Here is a 17,668-nt window from a genome sequence, read left to right on the forward strand (position 1 = left end):
TATACTTAACTCCCCTTCTCCCGTTCCCAGAAACCCTCAAGAGTGGGGAAATGCAGCCCGCAATCCTTCATTTCCTGTAGATTAGAGCAACAGAATGAGTTGCAGCCCAGAAAAGGGATAAACCTTGTACTCCATTCTGTGCCTGGTCAAGAAGAAATCAGGGAGCAGCAGGGCAGTGCTTGACCGGAAACATCTCAACAGGTTCCTGAAAAAGTCCAGATTCAAAAGGAAATATTAGTCCATAATAGTGACCGTCTGTTGTCAATAGATTTGAAAGATCCAACCTCCACATCGCCATTCATCTGTCTCACTGCAAACGTATCCATTTTTTACTGTTGGAGTCAACACTTCCAATATAGTTCATTATCATTTGAGCACACCACAGTGCCCGAGGTACTTATGAAGGTATTAGTTGTCTTGGTAGCTGCTCTTATGTTGGAAGAGATTTACCTTTGTCTATTCCTTAATGACCTGTTGATAAGAGCTCCATCCAGAGACAAGTGGTACAAAGCGCTGAAGGTAGTCCAAGAAGTAATCGGCTTAATCTGCAGCAAGGGAGATTTAAATTAGATATCAGGAAAAACTTTCTAACTATAAGGGCAGTTAAGCTCTAGATTAGTCTTCCAAGAGAGGTTGTGGAATCCCCACCACTGGAGGTTGGACCAAGAGTGGTCTAGATGTGCTTGGTCCTGCCTCAGCACAGAGGTCTGGACTAGAGGACCTCTCAAGTTCTTCAAGCCCTATATGCCTATGATTCTGTGAAACGGAGCTTTGGAGCGGAGCCCGGAGCAGCTCCAGAGCAGTGGAGCTGCAGGTTTTTGCCTGGAGCTGGAGCGGAGCCGGAGCACAGCTCCAAAGCCCTGCTGTGAAATAATCCTTTCTCTGAGTTACAAGTTCCACAGATTGAACTCTCTCTTGTTTGGAGTATTTCTTTGGCCACTAGAATAAGAAGTCCTGTTTGGGTCATTCAAATGGGGTCGTAATGTTATGCTTTACAGTAGGAGTTCAGTACATATAAACTCATTAAATCCCAGTCCACGGGGGTTATCATTCTGTGCTGGAAGTGGTCTCAACTGGAGGGCTCTTCAGAGCACTTGGACATGCCCTTTCCTATCAGTGATGGACAGGTCTAATTCTGCCATGCAGACTGAGAGTCCGTTTGTTAAGGGATATGTGAACCTTGTAATTCTGAGGAAATTTTCAGAAAGTCAGTTTTCCTGTTCACCAGATAAGGTGGTACAACAAATTACTGCACCGAAACATTTCTTAAGATACAACTTAAAAGGAATTAAAAGTTAACCAGCCCAGCATTTGCTCTGTAGTGTCATGAAGAAGATGTGGGTTCAGTATCCAGCCTTCTTAATTTGAATTGCATGGGGTGGAGATGCTATAGAGGATGCCCTCTCCTCTTTCTATTAAATTCTTTTTTAAATATTATTTAATCAAACCCGGTAAAATTTCATTCTGCTGTGTTAAATAATTGGCACATATAGATTCCATACTGATACAAGCACGTTTTTTTTTCTTCAATGCACTTCTCATGTGATAAGAAATACAGGTGTGGCAACAATCAGATTTGCCTTTCATGTACCATAGAGGTTTTCATTTTATAATGATCCCACTGTGGTATAGTTATCCTTTTTTTTTTAATCGAAGTGGAGATGCAGATATTTAAGAACCCTTCTTGCACAAGGATCACTGTACCTGCTGGGTACTTAATTAGCACTTGTTTATGACACGGTCTCTGATTTGATTTTTAAAACAAATTGCACTGTGAAGTGGTGGATATTTAAACTGTATAGTAACCACAGCTCCAGCTGTGACTCAAATATTGTAAGCCTTCGGGGGCTGTGTTAGGCTTAGAAAATAGGAACTCAGGCCTGTAGTTTAATGTCCTCTAAAAAATCAGCTTTTTGGAGGGTAAAGAAGGGGCTTCCACAGGATTTTTAAAATCTTGACTCATTCTGAGAAGTCAGCCATTCCAGACCTCACAAGGGACTGTTAAATCTATTAGGTTAAACCTGGAAAAGGGGACGAGGTAACTAAAGAAGAATACAGTCAGCTAATGCTTGTAGGGAAAAGACAAGGGCAGCAAAAAACAAAATGAGTTATTTTGGTCCATTGGGTTATGGGGAATAACAAGGGTTTTAATATAGCTGGGGGTTGGGGCAGGAAGAAGTGCTAGAGAAAGTAGGCCTATTAATAAATACAAGTGGAGATTAAATTTGACTCAAAAAAGGCTGAGATAGTGTGAACTCCTTTTTAAAATCAGTCTTCAGTGATAATGATAAGCAGCTTTCAAAGCAAGGAAGGCACTACAGATAAGCTACTGATACAGGGCAGATAATGGCGGTGTCACAAAACTGTTAATGGAGTTAGCAGATCAACTTACTTACCACTGGCAGCTATGTTTTTTAAAGTACTGTAAGATTAGAGGGAAAGAAAAAGTAGCACCAGTCATCAAAGAAAGAGAAATTATTTGGCAGGTACCACCCCGATAAGACTAACTTCTGTCACATGTACAATAATGGAGCAAATATTAAGATAACTCATTAGTGGAGAATAATGAAACCATGAGAAATAAATAGTATATATTTATTAAAAAAAAAGGAATTGATCTTGCCAAGCCAATTGATTGCTTTTCTGATAGAATTGCAAAATAATTGAAAAACAGTAAATCTGAAAGATTTGAGTGATAATTAATTTAAAAGGTGATTTTAGTTGAAGTGGTGCAGCTGTGTCTTGTAGACAAGGCCTCAGCCCATACTTAAGCAACTAAATAAGTTGCCTTTTTTCCAGAAGTGCCAACCTCACATCTCTCACTTGGAGCTGTAGTTCTATTATCGGTCATAGGTCTTTCAGAATTGCTGTTTTCTAGGCCTTCCTACTTAAACTGCTCCTTTATGCTGAACATGCTAAATTTGGGGCCTCATACTCATCTTTACTGTGACAACTCAAACACAAAATTGATAAACAAATAGCCCATCCTTTATTTTAGGGATAGCTCAGTGGTTTGAGCATTGGCCTGTTAAACCCAGGGTTGTGAGTTCAATCCTTGAGAGGGCCACTTAGGGATCTGGGGCAAAACCAGTACTTGGTCCTACTAGTGAAGGCAGGGGGCTGGACTCAATGACCTTTCAAGGTCCCTTCCAGTTCTAGGAGATAGGATATCTCCATTAATATATTTTATTTATTTTTATTTAACACCTCCTCCCAAATATATTAAATTTCCACAAGTCAGAGCTGAAATGCTTTGACCTAACTATACCCTTCCACCAGAATTTGCACTTTGAAGTTAACAGGACTTGAGTGTAGACAAGCCTTTAGGAACACTAGTTGCACCAGTTTAGTTAAAGTGGTACAGAGCCCCTAGTGTGGATGCAGTTATATCAGTATAAAGGTGGCTTTTACTGGCATAGCTTATTCCCATATAAGGAAGAGGAAAAAGCCATATTGGCAGGAGGCACCTTGAGCACAGTATCCACAGTAGGAGTTGTACCAGTATAACTACTCTGGTAGAAGCTGATCACAGAATATCAGGGTTGGAAGGGACCTGAGGAGGTCATCTAGTCCAACCCCCTACTCAAAGTAGGACCAATCCCCAGACAGATTTTTGCCCCAGATCCCTAAATGGTCCCCTGCAGGACTGAACTCACAACCTGGGGTTTAGCAAACCAATGCTCAAACCACTGAGCTATCCCTCCCTTCCCAGATCACACCCCTACCCAAATGAGTTACTGTTATAAAAGCTATGTACACTAGGCCTAAGTCACTTAGATGCTCTGGTGCCAAATGTGGGCTAGGAACTGAAGTTTAGGTTTCTATTTTTGTAAAATTGGCCTGTGTTCATAAACAAATTTACAGTAACTTTGTTAATCCTCTGGAAGTCTAAATAACCTTTTATTAACATCTGAGGTGACTTTATTGTGAGGTGACAAAGCTTTTATGCTACTATGAGATGTTTTTAACAAAAATAAAATTTTAGCTTGGTGCTGCAGACACTTGTGCACATGCTTAAGTTAAGCATGAGTAGTCCCACTGAAATCAGTAAGACTGCTATGTAAATAAAGTTAAATGCCTGAGTAAGGGCTTGTCTTCACAAACAGCGGTACAGCCCCAGCGCTTTGGAGAAGATTCGCCTACACCGATGGGAAAGCTTCTCCTGTCGGTGTAGTTCATTCACCTCTGCGAGAGGTGGTAGCTATGTGACTAGGAGAAGCTCTCCCACCAACATTGCGCTGTCTACATGGTGGGGGGTTAGGTCAGTGGATTTTTCACACTACTGAGCGACGTAGTTATACCGATGTAGGTATGCAGTGTAGACCAGGCCTCAGTATTTGCAGGATTAGGCCTTAATTTTCAGGGTTTTATTTTGTTTTGTTTTTTTGCTTATAACAGTTTTATAAAATTCCAATAAGACACTCTACCAGAAGCAGCATTTTGAGAACAGCATTTTTAATTTAGTTCATTCTATATTTTAATCAAAGTTTCAATTGTGTGAATTTTCAAATTAGTTTTTACAAAGAAAGCCTAAGCCTGAGGTTTTTTTTTTTTAATCCAAGTGGTTTAAATAATAAATGTAAATCGGTTATTTAAATTGCCCCATCCTGGTGTGCTTTATTAACATGAAGCAGCATGCCACTCCTGTGAGGTAGGTTAGTATTCTCCCCCTTTTACAGCTGAGGTGACTGAAGTATAGAGAGAATGAAGCCATTTGCCCACGTTCTCACCGGTAGTCGGTGGTAAGTCTGGACTGGTATCCAGGCCTGACTCTCAGCACTGTGCCTTAGTCATAAGATCATTATTTTGGCTTCATTATGAGATTTTTTTGATTCTTTAAAGGAAAAAGTGACTGCAGTACTTATATCAAACAAACTGTGGTCCTGTACAGCAGTGGTTCAACCACGGGCAGGGCCGGTGCTACCATTAAGGCAAACTAGGTGGTTGCCTAGGGCGCCAAGATTTGGGGGAGCCAAAAAGCGGTGCCCCCAATTTTTCTTTACAGCGTTCCTACGCCCCCTCCCGGAGCGCGCGGTCGCCGCTCTACTTCTCCTGCCTCCCAGGCTTGCAGCGCTAATCAGCTGTTTGGCGCTGCAAGCCTGGGAGGGGAGGAGAATTAGAGCAGGGGCTGCGTGCTCGGGGAGGAGGTGAGCTGGGGTGGGGAGCTGCCCCATGGCTGGGGGGGGTCGCAAGGTGGAAGTTTCGCCTAGGGCGCAAAACTTTCGCCTAGGGCGCGAAACTTCCTTACACCGGCCCTGACCACGGGTCTGGGGCCCCCACCGCGAGCAGGTTTCTGGGAGTCCATCAAGCAGGGCCAGCATCCAACTCACTGGGGCCCAGGACAGAAAGCCGAAGCCTCACTGCATGGGGCTGAAGCCCAAGGCCCTGAGCCTCACCACCTGGGGCTGAAGCTGATGCCTGAGTAACTTAGCTGCATGGGGCTCCCTGTGGCATGGGGCCCTCAGCAATTGGCTTATTTGTTACCCCCTAACACTGGCCCTGGCTTTTATATGCAAAAAATTGGTTGTTGTGACACAGGTGGGCCGTGGAGGTTTTATAGCATGCGGGGGCGGGGGGCTCAGAAAGAAAAAGGTTGAGAACCCCTGCTGTACAGTGCTTCCTTCTTGATACTTGGCACTTACATTGAATAGGTAAAAAGAACAGGAGACTTGTGGCACCTTAGAGACTAACACATTTATTTGAGCATAAGCTTTCGTGGGCTACAGCCCACTTCTTCGGATGCATCCCACAATGCATGTAGCCCACAAAAGCTTATGCTCAAATAAATGTGTTAGTCTCTAAGGTGCCACAAGTACTCCTGTTCTTTTTGCGGATACAGACTAACACGGCTGCTACTCTGAAACCAACCATTGAATAGGTAAATAGCTATGTGTATAGAAACATCAGCTAATCGTAACAGCCCTGTGAGATGGGTTAAATCAGTATTCTCTTCATTTTACAGAGACAAGCTAGTGGCAGAGCTGGAGTTAGGACTCAGGGGCACCCTGCTCCCACCCAGGCTCTCAGTCCACTGATGCAGGGGTTCTCAAGCAGGGGTATGCATACCCCGGGGGGTACACAGAGGTCTTGCCGGGGGGACATCAACTCATCTGGATATTTGCCTAGATTTACAACAGGCTACATAAAAAGCACTAGCGAAGTCAGTACACGCTAAAATTCATCCAGACAATGACTTGTTTACACTGCTCTATATACTAGACACTGAAATGTAAGTAAAATATTTATATTCGAATTGATTTGGGTAAAAATGAGAGAGTCAGTAATCGTGCGCTGTGACACTTCTGTATTTTTATGTCGGATTTTGTAAGCAAGTCGTTTTTTAAGTGAGGTGAAACTTGGCGTACGTAAGACAAATCACACTCCCGAAAGGGGGACAATTGTCTGGAAAGGATAAGAGCCACTGCACTAAAGCATGTCGTGTTTCTGCTATCCACGTAGTGCATTAAATATTGCTAAAGCAGAGACTCAGCTGCCACATTTGCCTACGATCGATACTTGGCAGTAGCTCACCAGCACAGTCTTGGTTATTAAAACTTGTGTTTGACAGGACACTGGGGTTAGTGTCTCTACTGCTTTTGAGAGGTGTTTAATTTCTACCAGAGGTGGTGAGCAAAAGAAACTTAGTATTAGTAAATCTCTTTTGAACTGCTAATGTTCAGGCTTCTGTTCCGCGGTAGAACTGGAGCTGTGTATGTCCTACTCCGTAGGGTCTGAAATAAAAACAAGGATAGCCACCTCCTCCCTATTTCGTTAAAGGTTTATTGGTCCACTGTGACTTCATTTTCTGCTTCACCCATTCTGTGTATATAATAATCTACACTCAAGGCAGAAACAATTTATGTAAGATACCGTTTTGTCAATTTCTAAACATCTCCCACGTTGGGAGGCACTGTTGAGTCCATTAGATTGTAAAGGTTCCTTTGGGTTGCAAAATAATGCTATGACAGCCTGTTTATAGCTGGCAAAAATACAAAAAAATTGCCATGTCCATCTATAGTATACTGGGACCAACCTAATGGCTGTGTTTTCCTAGACTCGACAGGGGAGGAAACAATAATTGTGGATGAAATGTGGTGGGGAGGGATTGTGTTAGTCTTTAACTTATAAATGTAACTTGTTTGGTGCTAATATTTACCATCACCACCACCAGCCACGCTGAGGCTGTCTGTACACTGGTGTTTTTGAAATCTCTGACCATTGTGCTATGGCTGGAGCAGCTCCACTTGGGGTGGGGTGGAGTGGGGTGTGGGGGGGGATGGTGGAAGCACTAGTATAGACTAGCTGCTGGCATTTTGCCACTGCCCAGTGGTAAACGTGCCACCGGCTGGTCTATGCTAGTACGCCTGCCATTAGAGCTGCACTTGTAGTAATTTGGGGGGGATTTTAAGAGAAGCGCCAGTATGCGCAAGGCCATAATGGAAAATAGTGGAAAATGTTGGTTTTCATTGCTAATGAGGAAAAGTATCAAGCCCTCAGGGAAGCTGATGCTAAAATAGTGATTTTTAGCAGGAGCTTATCTGGGGACTGAAACTGCATGTGTGGCTAAAAACATTTGCATTGCTTAAAATCGTCCAGAAATTAGATTAGATTAGCCAGGTCCAAATGTAAAAGGAGGTCTCTTTTATGTTTATTCTCTCCTAGCCCCGAATACACATGCCCAAAGATGGATTCCAACTTACATCTTCTGGATACCAAGCATGGCTAAAGCAGGTTGGACTGTATTCCTGTTTCTCATCTCTTGTGAGGGATTGTGCCAGACACTTGTGCTTGTCTCATTAGTAAAGTACATGTAAAGGTCCTATTAAGTTACAGTGCTGTGTAAGCGAATACCTTGCATAGTCATATATTTGTGTTTGTTATATGTGTATGTTCTGTGTGCATCACCTTTTCTTCCTAAATCTTAGGAATTTACACTTCTTATGAAGGAAAGTTCAAAACAGAATTGCCATAAGGGGGAATGGATTGGAGTCTGAAAAGAAATCTGCAGCAACAGCTCAAATTACAGAATTAAAATGAGTCTTCACAAGTAAGGCTGTACGGTGGTGTTAATAATGGGAAGGCCAGTGGGTTAATACACATGAGACTCGCATCTAGAGCCTAATTCAGATTTGATTGGGTGAAACAAGTGTGGACATTTGCTCACATCACATAACAATCCTGTAGTTTGACACAAGCTGACACTATTGGGAGTCCCTGCTCAGAAGTGGCCTAATGCTATATTACTGGAGCTATTATTAAAGGCAAAGCTTTTGATGTCTCGGCAGCTGGGCTCTTGCAGGTGCTGTCAGCCTCTCACTTCGATGAGTGTAAAATTCCCTTCAAAAGAATCTTCTTATTTTAAAATTGTGTGTGTAAAGCTAATCCTTGCCCATGTATCTTCATGGGAGATTCCAGTGTCCTTGAGAAGATGGAGTTAAAGTTGCTGTTTTTGTAGGAAGCCAGAATGATTGCGTTGTTATGGCAACGAAAACTGGAAAAATGAAAACAGCACAGATAAGCTGCATCCTGTTGTCGTGGCAACTAGAGTTGTGAAAATGATTAAGGGTGGTGTTGAAAGGATCTATGGTACTGTGAGCCCAATAGAAACAAACAGACAAAGAGACAAGTCACTTGTGGTGGATGGGAGAAAATAAAAAACAGAATAAACTTAATCTCACAAGATCAATTTTATAACAGATTTGAGTGGGGTTATTGATGGTCTTGGGTCTTTCCAGTCGTGTCTCACTATCTTATGAGTATTAACTGAGCACCTGATCCTTCAAGGTATATTGTACTCTTAACTTCTGTTGATTTCAGTGGAGTTAAGATTGCTTGAATGCTCAAGAGGCAATGGAGATCGGGTCCTATTAATCCAAAGCAGTGGTCTTTAACATATCAAATGCACCTTTGTAAATTTCTGATATTCCAAAAGGGTTCTCTGGGGCTTGGACCCTGGCTGTCTGAGAAACCATCTCTTTTTCCATAGTCCTTTACAGTACCAAAAGTCAGCTAGGACACTGACGCTAATGTTTTCTTAATTTAAACATAACTGGGCAGGAGGCAGGTTATTTCAGTAGAGGGACCTCAACTTTGCAGTTAACGTCTGTCTCACAGCCCAGGTTGGTTGTCCTACAGGGCACAACATCCTTTTTGGTCCTAGGTGGTGGCCTGGGAGGGTGCAGTAGGGAAAAGATTATGTAGGTTGTGTCTGAGGTAGATTTTCATAAGTTTTTACTAAGTGCTCAGGTACATATGGAAGTGTGCATTTTATACATGCAAAATATAAATAAATAAAAATTGACCATGTTCAGAAGTGAGCCTTTTATATGGAGACTTTCATAGTGGAGAAAATTTAAAAAAAAAATTCAAAAAATCAATGTATGTGGCTGGTATCTTTCTGATTTCAGTGCGTTGCTGTTGAGTATTAATAAACATCTTCCTCCTTTTTGCTTCTCCTTCTGCTTGATCCTTCAGTGAGGTTACAGACCTATGCTTGTGACCCCCCCCCCCCCCCATATGATGGAAATAGCTGTCACAAATTCAGTGCTATGATTTCACTGTAGGAATTACAGGAGTAAAGTGGCTCCTCTGGGGAATGGGGGGGGGGGGGAGGGGGGAGAGGAGCCTTTTCCCCCAAACACATAGTTTGGGTAAGTAGCAGAGATGGTAAGAGATTGAAGTGAAATGGATTTAGTTTTAGGTTACTTGTTAGTGTTTCCCTTGTTATAATGGGTTTTAAAAATAGGATTTGAGTCAAAAAGCCACTTTAAAAATATGCACAAACCTAAATATTTATTCAAATCGAATGGAGCTATGGTTATGCATCAAGTTTATTCCTCTAAGTGTGCTTTTAACAGGATTCCGCGGTAATGGTTCGTTTCCTCAGTGTAGCCAGATATTGATCTGCTGCCTTGCTTATACAGAGTGTGAGAAGTATTCCAGTAACACAATGTATTAATGGGGGCTAAAAGCAGTTTATATTACAAATGAGATGGAGGAAGATGGAGTTCTGCAAGACTGGACACATACTATAAATATCCATAAAGCTGACAATTTTATCTAAAAACCGTGCTGGCTACACTTGCATATTTTCAGCCTACTTGAAGTGGAGTTACTAGTTGATCACTACCTGAGCATGGGTCGCCCACACTAATGCCATTACCCTCTGCCCTTTAATAGCAAGTTTTTATATTTAATGTTGCTGTACTGTAGCAGACAGCTGTGTTATATACATCTGTGGCCTAGAGGAAATACAATACAGGTGACCAGAAATACATGTTGATTTAAAGAACAGACTTTTAAGTAATCTGTAAAGCTCTATTTTCTATCTGGGTTCCTATAAGTTCATCCTTTGGTAAAAGACAAACACCTGCAGCTCTTTTGTTCAGCCCTGTTCTTGATTTAATCCTCTTTCTTCAAATGGCAGCATTGTATTTTCCAACGGCGTGGAACATCCCATCCCCTTAAAGCTGAGTCTTTTGAAAACTAGCTAAAATTGGCTTCCAGAGGGAAAGGTTTTTTAGGTTTCATGTGTACATAAATATGATCAATAGAAATATTTTGTTCCCATTCCTGTTTATATAGAGATCCTATATGTTTTCAATTGAATTGTGAAGTCAGATAAATTAAAGCTGTTAGCTGAAATGTCTTTGATTACATTAACAAGAAAACTAAATATCGTTTAGGTCACAGCAAGGTAATTCAGAGTTAAAACTGACCCTTGCCTTCATGTACCATTGTGCCTCAGTATTGTATCACATAAAGAATTTAATATAATGAGCTCATCTGACCCTCCCTACCTCCCACAGTACCTTGGAGTAGAATTTTTAGAGCCAAGTTATAAACCTGTACAAATGTTTTATACTGGAAACTCTGATGCTTACCTTAGCTACATTGGTGCCAGCAAAGGCCACTATAATCAGATAAGGTGTTTGAGATATGAATCAGCTATACGTCAGTCAAGTCAGCTGGAAAAATGGGTATAAAAACCAGGACCTTAGTGAAATCTGGATCCGTCCTTTTAAGCCGAGTTTTCCTAGCAGAAATGTCTAGAGAGATTGTTTCTGTCCCTATTTTGTAATACAACTGTACCCCGATATAACGCGACCCAATATAACACAAATTCGGATACAACACAGTAAAACAGTGCTCCGGGGAGGAAGGTGCGGGGGGTGCGCTCCGGTGGATCAAAGCAAGATCAATATAACGTGGCAAGATTTTTTTGGCTCCCGACGACAGCGTTATATCGGGGTAGAGGTGTATTGTCACTGACAAACAGAATATATCTTTCGGAAGGTAAGGAAGGTATTTCGAATGAATACCTAGAGACTTTAGATTATTTGAATTTAAAAATGCATACCCTGATTTCTTGGGGGAGGAAAGTTTAAAATAAGCAGCTCATTAATATGTGGCACTCTTACAGAACTTTGAAAATGTACAGTGCTGTGCACATATTTAAGTAGTCCTCAAAACACTCCTGTGTGGTAGTTGCATAACATAACAATTTCTCAGCATATACTCAGTGTGCCCAAGTGATTGTATAGAATTATACAAATTGGAGATAGAAAAGACAAATCATCACTTCATCTCCCTATCAGAGTAGGTTTGTTCCCAGTAGTACATATTTTGGGAGCTATAGAACTAGGGTAGATAAAAGTCCCAAGTGTGGGGTTCCCCTTACAGCCTCGATATGTCTTCACAGTCGTTTAGAATCCAATGTGGTTAGGCAGTTGATGTGGCCGGGCTTCTGCTGCTTATTTTAAATGTGATCTTTTCACTGTTATCTTATTCTCCTTCTTTGCCACTTGCATCTGTCTAGCTTAGGTGCTTATCTGACCCCCAGCACCATGGTATCTGAGCGCCTCACAATCCTTAATGCATTCATCCTCAATACACCCCGTGAAGTAGGGAAGCGCTGTTATCCCCATTTTGCAGAAGGGTGACTGAGGCACAGGGAGACCAAGTGACTGCTCAAGACCACCGAGGAAGTCTGACACAGAGCAGGGAATTGCACTTAGCTCTCCCGAATCCCAGGACGGCACCCTAACTGTTAGGTAATCCTTCCTTTCAATTCACTTACTGTCTCTCCTGTCATGTTTTACGATTTTAAGCTTCTTGAGGCAGGGACTGTTTTTTGTTTTTAAATTAAATGTGTGTATAGCACCTAATGTAACAGGTCCCTGAGTGAGGCCGATAGGTGCTACTGCAGTATAAATAGCAAAACGGACAATAGTTGCACAATACTTAATAATGAACGGCTGGTACTTTACACATTCATTTCCCTGTATAAATATTAATAAATTCCTGTTCAGTTACAGCAAACGAAGCGTTGAACCCAAGGTTAGTATCCTGTAGAGGGCATCAAGGCATGGAAGAGCGTGTCAAGGGCCTGGTCCCCACTTAGTCCGGACTTCGGACTAAGGTACGCAAATTCAGCTACGTTAATAACGTAGCTGAATTCGAAGTACCTTAGTCCGAACTTACCGCGGTCCAGACGCGGCGGGAAGTCTCCCCCCGTCGACGCCGCGTACTCCTCTCGGCGAGCTGGAGTACCGGCGCCGACTGTGAGCACTTCCGGGATCGATCCGGGATCGATTTATCGCGTCTTAACCAGACGCGATAAATCGATCCCAGAACATCGATGGCGTGCCGCCGGACCAGCCGGTAAGTGAAGACTAGGCCAAGGTGTTGGGGAGAAGTAGACAAATGGAGGCTGGTGGTGAGTCGGAGGTGGCGCAAGGAGGGGAGACAGTAAGATATGAGAGTGCAGAAATAGGCAAGTTGTGAAGGGTCAGCAGTTAAAAACTGGGACTTAGTCATAATTATGTGTTCACTTTTTGAAAAGTTTAATATTTTTAGCCTACTTAATACAGAACCTTGATCTAGGAACTTCAAATACCTCCATTCTTCAGACCTCAGTGAGAAATAGTTCATAACTCTGCTTTTCGTGAGTTGGAGCATAGAATCTTTTTATTCATGTAAAAGTCATTTTGAATGTCTAGGTGTAGTCTGAAAGTCTCTACTTCAGTACCTCGAAGGAAGGAACGGCATCTGCATTCGTAAGAGCCACAGATGCACTTCATGGTATTTATAAGCTCTGTGTGGAAACATGGAAACATCACTATCCACTGGCACAGATGGGAAAGCTTGTAAATTCCAGGAGCGGCACTTACAATTTAATTGTTGGAAATTGAGTAAGATTCCTTAAGTAAGGTGTAGTCCAGGGGTCGGCAACCTTTCAGAAGTGCTGTGCCGAGTCTTCATTTAGTCACTCTAATTTAAGGTTTCGCGTGCCAGTCATACATTTTAACATTTTTAGAAGGTCTCTTTCTATAAGTCTACAATATATAACTAAACTATAGTTGTCTGTAAAGTAAATAAGGTTTTTAAAATGTTTAAGAAGCTTCATTTAAAATTAAATTAAAATGCAGAGCATACTGTCGACAAAACAGTAGAAGTGACTGCAGTGCTCCTCCCGCCAATTTAACTCTCCTGCTACGCAGACATAATAAAACAATCTCGATGACGGCATTGAGCATTTTGTGACAAAGTTAGAGCAACACAGTGTCAGTGTAGACACTGCATTTTCTTATGTCGCCCTAAGTCATCTCCAGGAAGTGTCCCACAATGCCCCTCATGACTGCTCTGGTAAGCAGTTTCTACTCCGCTGCCCTGCACCCAGGTAGACAGGCATGTGCCCCTCCCCCTTTAAAGCTCTGTGAATTTTTGAAATTCCGCTTCCTGTTTGCTCAGCGTGGACAGCTCCCATTGCATCTTCCCAGCTGACCATGTCAGCTTTCTGCAGCAAAGTGGCACTTGTGTGGAGTACACCAGAGTTACTGAATCTGTTGGGTCTGTGGAAAGAGGAGGCTGTGCAGTTGCAGCTCTTATCCAGCCATAGGAACTTTGACCCCTAAGAGCAGATTGCTCATGGCATGGATGAGAAGGGACATGAAAGGGGCATGCAGCAGAGCCATGCTCAGATCAAGATGCTGAGGCCAGCGTACCAGAAGGGAAGGGAGGCCAACCATCGCTCAGTGTGGTGCCAAAAACATGCTTCTACAAGGAGTTGCATGCCATCCTCCGCAGTGACCCCACCTCCACCGTCGAGCTCCATGGATACTTCAGGGGGATGGGAGGCAGCGGCCAGCGGAGTCAAACCCGAGGATGACGTGATGGACGAGGAGGTCGAATTCAAGGAGAATGTGGGACAGGCTCCTCTGGTGGCGTGATGAACCAGGACCTTTTTTTTTTTTACTCCGGAGGGCCAGTCCCAGCAGTCCGGTTCTGGTGTGCCTGAAGCAGGAGTGGGGAGCTCCGGTAAGTACTCATTTTTCTTTCATAGTGCATGGTTACATGAGGAAGAGATGTCCTTTATTTATTTACATGGTGCATGTGGGAGAAGGGATGGAGATTAACCACACTAGGTGCTGTTTACATCTGCTTCGCATTCCCCTATGCAGCTACACAGTGGGGGCCCCACAGAAAAGTTTGTTGATGCACACCGAGATCTCTTGGGAACCCGCCATAGAGATCTCTAGGGAACTTTCTTGCAGGTACTCTGCAGTCCCTCTGCTGAAGGTTCCTTGGTAGAGCTCCTTTGTTTCTTTTATCATTGTAGGAAACTTTGCCGCGCCAAATGGCAGTTATTTCTGGAGGAACCAAAGCAGCATAAAGGCGAGCAGACCCGGTCTGAAGCTGCGCTCATGCAGAAGATGAAGCTTTGCATGCTTGGTTACCTTCAGTAGTGTGATTTCAGCTTCGATTGACCCCGCCTGTGGAAAACGGTGCCAGTATTGAGAATAGTGGCCTTAGGCACTTGTACTGATCCTCTTCTGAAACCACCCAGACCCTTTGTCCCATCTTGCACCACCCCCTCTTTGGGCTGATCTCACCACATTTAGTGCTCTGGCTGTGCTGTGTCTTTGAGGAAAAAGGTGTATGTCACTTTTATGATTCAAGATGGTGACAGTACTGACACTGTGTATTGTTTCTTCTACTTCTGCAGATGTGCTCTTGAGGGGCATCTCCTACACGTTGGCGGAGCGCCTCCATCTGATAAGGAGGCAAACGAGGAGTAAGGAAGACGTGTTTCACAAAATGCTGCAATCATCAGATCTGGCTGATCGCGAGCACAGAGCATGGAGAGAGACAATAAACAAGAAACTAGAAGTGGGTAGCCAGGAGAGGAGACAGAGTCAAGAGTGGATAATAAAACTCATGGAGGACCAAACAGATGCTGAGGTCCCTGATTGCACTGCAGGTGGAACACGTGTGCTCGACTTGCCCTGTAGCCCATACAGAACGTCCTTCCTTGCCCTTCCCAAACTCCCCACATACATTCCCAGTACGTCGCAGTACCCATTGCGCTCCACCCCAGGGATGTTTTCCATAATGACATATTGACTTTCATGCAGCTATGAGATCCTCACTTCAGAGAGTGTTACTCACTGCCATGTCCCTTTTGAGAAATGTTAATCTGTGTATTGCTGTTTAATAAAAATTTAGTCTTACAAAGACAGTGATTCTTTATTTGTGACCTACACAGGGTGGTTACAACAGAAATTCATACACAGGGGCAATCGGCCCATTTGCAGACTACAATTAACACTCAGGCAGGAATCATTACAGAGGTCATTCAAGGTGGCAAGTAAACAATGCCTGGTTCAATGCGTTACAGAAAGACACGTTACTGGGGCTCATTGTCAAAATGCTGCCTCAAAGCCTCCCTCATTTGAATAGCGCCTCCCTCCCTCTCTTCTTCACCCCCCGCTTCATTGAACCCCTCATATAGCCCTGGTGTCTGGCTTCCAAATCAGCTGCCAGGCAGTCCACCTCAATGCTTCATCCCTGGGGAAACTTTTCTCCGTTGGCTTCACAAATGTTGTTCAGAGCACAGCAGACTGCTATGACCATGGGAATATTTTTCTCATTGAGGTCTAACCTGTCAAAAAGGCAGTGCCAGTGACCCTTTAATCTGCCAAACACACATTCTGCAGTCATTCTTCACCTGCCAGGCCTGTTGTTGAAGCACTCCTTGCTGCTGTTAAGGTTTCCGGTGTAAGGCTTCATGAGCGACGGAACTAAGGGGTAGGCTGGGTCTCCCAGGATCACTATGGGCATTTCCACATTCCCTGTTGGAATCTCCTGGCCTGGAAAGAGAGTCCCTACATGTAGCTTTCTATACAGGCCAGTGTTCCTGAAGATGTGTGCGCCATGCACCTTCCCTGACCATCCTGCATTGATGTCAGTGAAACGACCCTGGTGATTCACCAGCATCTGCAATACCATAGAGAAGTATCCCTTTCTGTTGATGTACTCTGTCGCAAGATGGTCTGGAGCCAACATTGGGAAATGTGTGCTGTCTATCGCAGTTAGGGAATCCCATTGCCGCATAGCCATCCATTATTTCCCACACGTTGCCCAGAGTCACAGTCATTCATAGCAAAAGATGATTTATGGCCCCGCATACTTGCATCACAGCTGCCCCGTGGTGTAATTACAGTGGTTTATGATCGTTGACGTAACTGAAGACGACTTAACTTTGTAGTGTAGACATGGCCTTAGAGAATATTCAGTATAATACAGGAGAAGGGAGAGTTAAGAGCAACTACAGAAATGAATAGGAGATGGGGGGAAATCACTTTGATGGATTGAGGTTCATAGGTATAGCAAGGCATGTAAAATTTACCAAACACCTACTAGTCAGAGGACTAAACCTACTAGCTATAAGTTGATATTAAAGATGAATGGGGGAAACCCACCATTGACATCAATGATGTCAGGCTGTGGGTTTGTCACAGAGGTCCTGGATTCTGTGACTTCTGCAGTGGCTGGTGTGGCTGGCTCAGAGACAGCTAAGGCAGCCCCTGTGCCAGGCGCACCAACCACTGCTGGGGCAGTCTCGGGCCCCTGCGCTGCCTCCCTGATCAGCTCAGAGTGCTAGCTTCGCAGCTTCCATTGTACCTGCGCAACTAGGGAGTGGTGTGTGACTGCTCTTGCAGCTTTCCTTTGCTTTCCTGTTAGAAAGTCATTTTTCTGTGGGGAAGCAAAGAAATCTGCGGGGGACATGAATTCTTTGAACGCGCAGTGGCACAGAATTCCCCCAGGAGTAAAGAGCAGAGAAGTAGTACTATATACCGGCCAGTGGGTTGGAGTACCTGTACTCACGTGCACCCCCCTTCCCTGGACCTGTTCAGACACCATGTTTATTTGGCTGGTAGCCTCCAGTTACGTATCTCTAACCAGCATGGTTCATAGCTCCAGTGAGTGGGCCTCTCTCATGAAGTGCAGCAGTCAGTCCAGGACCTCCCCTTCAATGTACATCCTTGTTCTCTGAACAAACAGACTCCAAGCTTCATGGCCTCAAAGACTTGAGCACCATGCTTCGCTCTCTGGGCCTTTACATGCCCCCAGCCTCCGGGAAGCACTTTAGGCCCCAGCAGCCTCCCAGATTCCCAGTGCCTCCCAGGCAGGAGCCCTACAAAAGAAAGGAAAAGGGCTGTACATGTCAGCCCCAAACTTCTGCCTCAGCTTCCCAGTTGGGCTCACATTGATGCCCCTTTGGGGCCAGGCAGGCCTTTTGAAGGTATACTGGAGGATGACATACCAGTCTTGATTCTGGATCCATCCGTCCTTTTGTTTTTGGACCACCCGTCACTCTTCCACC

General features: G+C 43.8%; 1 protein-coding gene and 1 long non-coding RNA gene across 24 annotated transcripts in view; both read left to right on the top strand.

The window, feature by feature from the left end:
- BTRC (beta-transducin repeat containing E3 ubiquitin protein ligase) overlaps positions 1-17,668 on the top strand; it is a 161,789-nt gene that overhangs the window by 19,569 nt on the left and 124,552 nt on the right. For 12 of the 23 annotated variants that reach the window (XM_005289397.5, XM_065552661.1, XM_065552663.1 and 9 more), the window contains one exon: positions 7,663-7,731. The exons of the other annotated variants lie outside the window; for them this stretch is intronic. In XM_005289397.5, coding sequence (XP_005289454.1) covers positions 7,663-7,731 — 69 coding nt within the window. The remainder of the gene's footprint in view (positions 1-7,662; positions 7,732-17,668) is intronic. 23 annotated transcript variants of the gene reach the window in all.
- Positions 13,669-15,516, top strand: LOC122172669 (uncharacterized). The gene is made up of 2 exons (XR_006173180.2): positions 13,669-14,319; positions 15,008-15,516. It is a non-coding gene; the product is annotated as an uncharacterized LOC122172669 (long non-coding RNA).

This window comes from Chrysemys picta, chromosome 7, assembly GCF_011386835.1.
Source record: "Chrysemys picta bellii isolate R12L10 chromosome 7, ASM1138683v2, whole genome shotgun sequence".
Lineage (NCBI taxonomy): Eukaryota > Metazoa > Chordata > Testudines > Emydidae > Chrysemys > Chrysemys picta.